Source organism: Populus euphratica, unplaced genomic scaffold, assembly GCF_000495115.2.
Source record: "Populus euphratica unplaced genomic scaffold, PopEup_1.0 scaffold2840.1, whole genome shotgun sequence".
In the NCBI taxonomy this organism is placed as follows: domain Eukaryota; kingdom Viridiplantae; phylum Streptophyta; class Magnoliopsida; order Malpighiales; family Salicaceae; genus Populus; species Populus euphratica.
This window is the reverse complement of record NW_011502667.1, coordinates 1-3879: the sequence shown is the minus strand read 5'-3', so window position 1 is coordinate 3879 and position 3879 is coordinate 1. Positions and strand designations below refer to the sequence as shown.

The window sequence follows — 3879 nt, the reverse complement described above, 5'->3', positions numbered from 1 at the left end:
ATGCTTGCGGTGGTTGGCGATGGAGGCATGGTGGTCGGCAGTGCTATTTCTATTCTCTCTCTCTCTTTTATTTTTTCACTGTTTTCATTTCTTCTTCTCTTCTTCTTTTTTTTCCCCTCTATTCTGCTATTTCTCTTCTTTTCTCCTCTCTCGTTCAGTTCTCTCTTTTGGGTTCGGTCTCCCTTTCATTTTTTTTCTCTTTTTCCTCCTCCGTCCAGCCTCCTTTCTCCTGCTGCCTCCCCTGTTTTTATAGGCAAAAACAGGGGAGGGGACATGGCTGGGGCTGTCACTATGCTGCCACCCTTCCACCGTCCGTCTAACACGTGGAAAGTGGGTTGTGTTGGCGTCTTTTTAAAAGCGAAATGATGGTGAAAAAGTCAGTGAAAATAGAGGAGAAAAACACATTTTCTTCCCCTGTTCTCTGCGTGTCCAGGGAAAGAAGATGATGGTGTCATTCAAAACAGCACCGTTTTGAATTTTTTTTTTTAAACAATGCATGAAACGACACTGTTTTGGTCAAAACGTGTCGTTTCATTTAAATGAAAAGGTGGTAAAAAAACATGTTCATTTTCATATTGGTCCTCAATTAGTAATTTTTTCAATCAAGTCCTAAATTGCAATTTTGATTTAAAAACTAATGCAATTGCATCCCTGCTAAAATCCAACAGCGGCCCAATAATTGACCGCCTTTTTCACTTTGGTCCTTGGTCTTGATATTATGCAATTTGACTCTTAATTGAGCAATAATCTTCTAATTTCTTCAATTGGACCCTTGACTGATTTTAATTTCAACCCCTCTACTTACGCGCCTTTTCTATTTTGGTCATTGGTTTCGGATTTCTTTAATTAAGTCCCTAATTGGCCATCAAACTTCAATATTTATGTAATTAAGCCCTTGATTTGACCAAATTAACTTTCAAAAATTATAATTTGATCCCAGAACATTAATTTCTTCCAATTAAAGCCTAAATTGACTCCAAAATCAAATTTTCTTGCCATCAAACTCTCCATAAATTCAGTTAAACTTTCAATAAAATTTGATTAAGTCCATAAACATCTGATTTTGGGCTTTTCTTACTCAAATTGAATTTTTTTGTCAACAGGACTATCATCAGTCAATAAAATACTACTAAATTTTAATTTTTGTATTTTTTAATCTCCTCGACCAATTTTTACCCATTTTTAAAGCGCGTTGACATCAATTTTTTCACAGTTTATATTTTTTTATAATATTTTTTTATTTTTTTATATTTTATTATTTTTCATGTAAGGGGCTCAAAAATGGGTCATGACAATATATATTCAGATGGTATGATAATTTGTGTTTCAAATATAAATTCTTGGGGAGTAAAAAAAATCCTATAAAGTTAATATCAAAATTTGCAGGCTAAAATTCTTTATTATGTTACATAACAACATGATTGTTGGATAAAAATCCTAAATTTGAAACTAAAGAATTATTTTTTAAAACTAAATTTGAAAGTAGAAATTATTACAGAAAAAAACAATATAAATTAAGAAAAAAAATACAGATAAATCGAGGTAATCATGGACAAACTCACGAGATGCTGTTGAAAAAGGCTAAAGTGGATTCTGTCAAAAATAAATCAATAAAATAAAGAATTGTACTCTTAATTTTATACATAATCGGAAATATTCTGGAATAATTCAATAAGTAGAAAGACACATTAGGTGATCAAGAATTGAATAAATTTAAAAGAGCAAAATGGTAATGTCCAAATGATCTCATGATTCGGATATGTTTGCTAACCTCACAATTTTCAATTGTATGCTTTTGTGCCTATCTAATATATATCTTTTTTTTGTGACTATATTATATATTATAGCGATTCGCATAGATTTGGTTTTTGTTTGACTTAGAAAATATCAGGTTTGGTGTATCACACGAGTGGGACACTATATATTATTTCATTTTATTCCTATCCATATTAAGAGTTAATTCATTTTTTTTTTTTTGGAGATCAGCCGTTGACAGGCAGTGCAGAAATAATATGAGGTTTTTTTTTTAAAAAAAAAAATTATCATGAGCTTTGAAGTTCGTAGAGACCGGAGTGAATTACAAGTTAGTCCCTCTTTTTTTTTATGAATTCTAAAAAGCTTGTTTCAATTGTTTTGAAAGTCATAAATTAGTTTTTCAACGAAAGTTTTGCTAATATCTGTGTTAAGAGAAAGATAATTCGAGTTGAAAATTAAATTAAATAGAAATTTTTGTTAGTAGATATAAGCCAGCCTCAAAGCTTATCAAACCCCTACAAAAAGAAGTTTGAGAGTAATCAAGGCCCGGGTAAGATTAGAAGTTTCTATTTGACGTCAACCAAAGGATTCTAGAAGATTATATTTACTATTTTTATTATTTTTTTGTTTTTTCTATTCTTATTTGTTGAATTCTAGTTTTCATAGCCAATAAGTTTTCGAATATACTTATTTGTATGTTGTTTTAATTTTGATTCAATTGAATTGGTATATTCTATGATTAAAAAAAAGAAAGAAAACCTACAAAAACAAACATTAATTCATGTGATGAATAACACACACGTGTACAATAATTGCACCCGAGATTAAGATATGTGTTGATGAATTAAAAACCAACGAGGAGAGAATTCTATTTTGAAGCTGAAAATTCTAATTAACTTACTTTCAAACACAAACTCAGATATTTATATAAATATTCATAGAAATCTTGATACAAGCACAACCCTTACAATAATAACTTGTAATACAAACACTGAACCAAATATATATAAAATGATTAGGCGGCTAATGCATGAACTTAATTAAAAGTCTTCATAAAGTCTTCATTAACCATTATTAAAATACAAGTTTATCTTCCAACGACAATCATGTTTCCTTGCGTTTAAGTAATGCAAGCAAACTATATGTTAGCCCCAGCTGAAAGACTTCAGATTTTTCGAGCTTTTCATTGAACGAGTCAAAAAGCTCATCCAGGATCTCATGTCCAAAGTGCTCCTTCAAAAGGAACTCCAAACCAGCTCTGATGTGATATGATACGGCTCTTGCTTTCTGTGGAATAGTGTCTTGACTCTTTTCTAGGGGGAGGCACTCTAGTCTTTCTAGGTTAAAATAACCATTTCGTTCTACGGTCGCCTCTAGTTCTTGAGGAGAGGAGAAATATATAGGTATGTTGAAGGAGTCCACCTTCTCTTCGCTTATGATTCCCTGCCCCGGAAAATTCATCAGTTATATATATAACAGTGAAAAGAAAGTTAAGCAATTCCAAAGTTTAATAATGTTTTTGTTGTTTGTTAAATAAAAAAAGCCATGGTGGTTTGAGATTCCATACCATCTTAGCCATGTCCATAAGGCAAGATCCTAATATGTCATATGAAATGTTGGAAAACACTCGAGTATGAGGGCTTGTATCCGTGCGGCCTGGGACCATGAGTATAATCAACCCTCCACAGACAACCTCTTGTGCCCTGGCATGCAAGAAGCAATCCAAGTCCTCGGCGAATTGATCCGCGTAAGCCTTGACAGTTTGATCTCCAGCACTGGAATAATATATCCTTCCCTTATTCCAAGCAGGAGAGCTTACGTCCTCGACCTCCTTAGGCACCTGAGAAAGCCATTGGAGAGCATAGGAAGTGTGTACAATGTGAAGAAAGTCATTCGGGAATAAACGACCATGGAAGGAACCCGGCATGCCGGCAACGTAGTAGTTCCTGTTGGGAGGAAGGGACTTGAAGAGCGTGTTAAAATCATTCAAAGCGTGATCGTTGAGGAAAACTTGGAACTCCGGCAGTCTAGAATGATCATGTCCTTGGCTTTGATACTTGTTTAGCACGGCTTCAACTATGTTTTGAACTGCAACAAAAGTGTTTGGTCCAACAGAACATCCCA

General features: G+C 33.5%; 1 protein-coding gene across 1 annotated transcript; it reads right to left on the bottom strand.

The window, feature by feature from the left end:
• Nucleotides 1–2731: 2731 nt before the first annotated feature.
• Nucleotides 2732–3871, bottom strand: LOC105119375 (probable S-adenosylmethionine-dependent methyltransferase At5g38100; the record flags this gene model as incomplete). The annotated part of the gene is made up of 2 exons (XM_011017500.1): nt 2732–3198; nt 3323–3871. Coding segments are annotated over 2 exons (888 nt in total), but the record flags the coding sequence as incomplete, so codon positions are not given.
• Nucleotides 3872–3879: the final 8 nt, after the last annotated feature.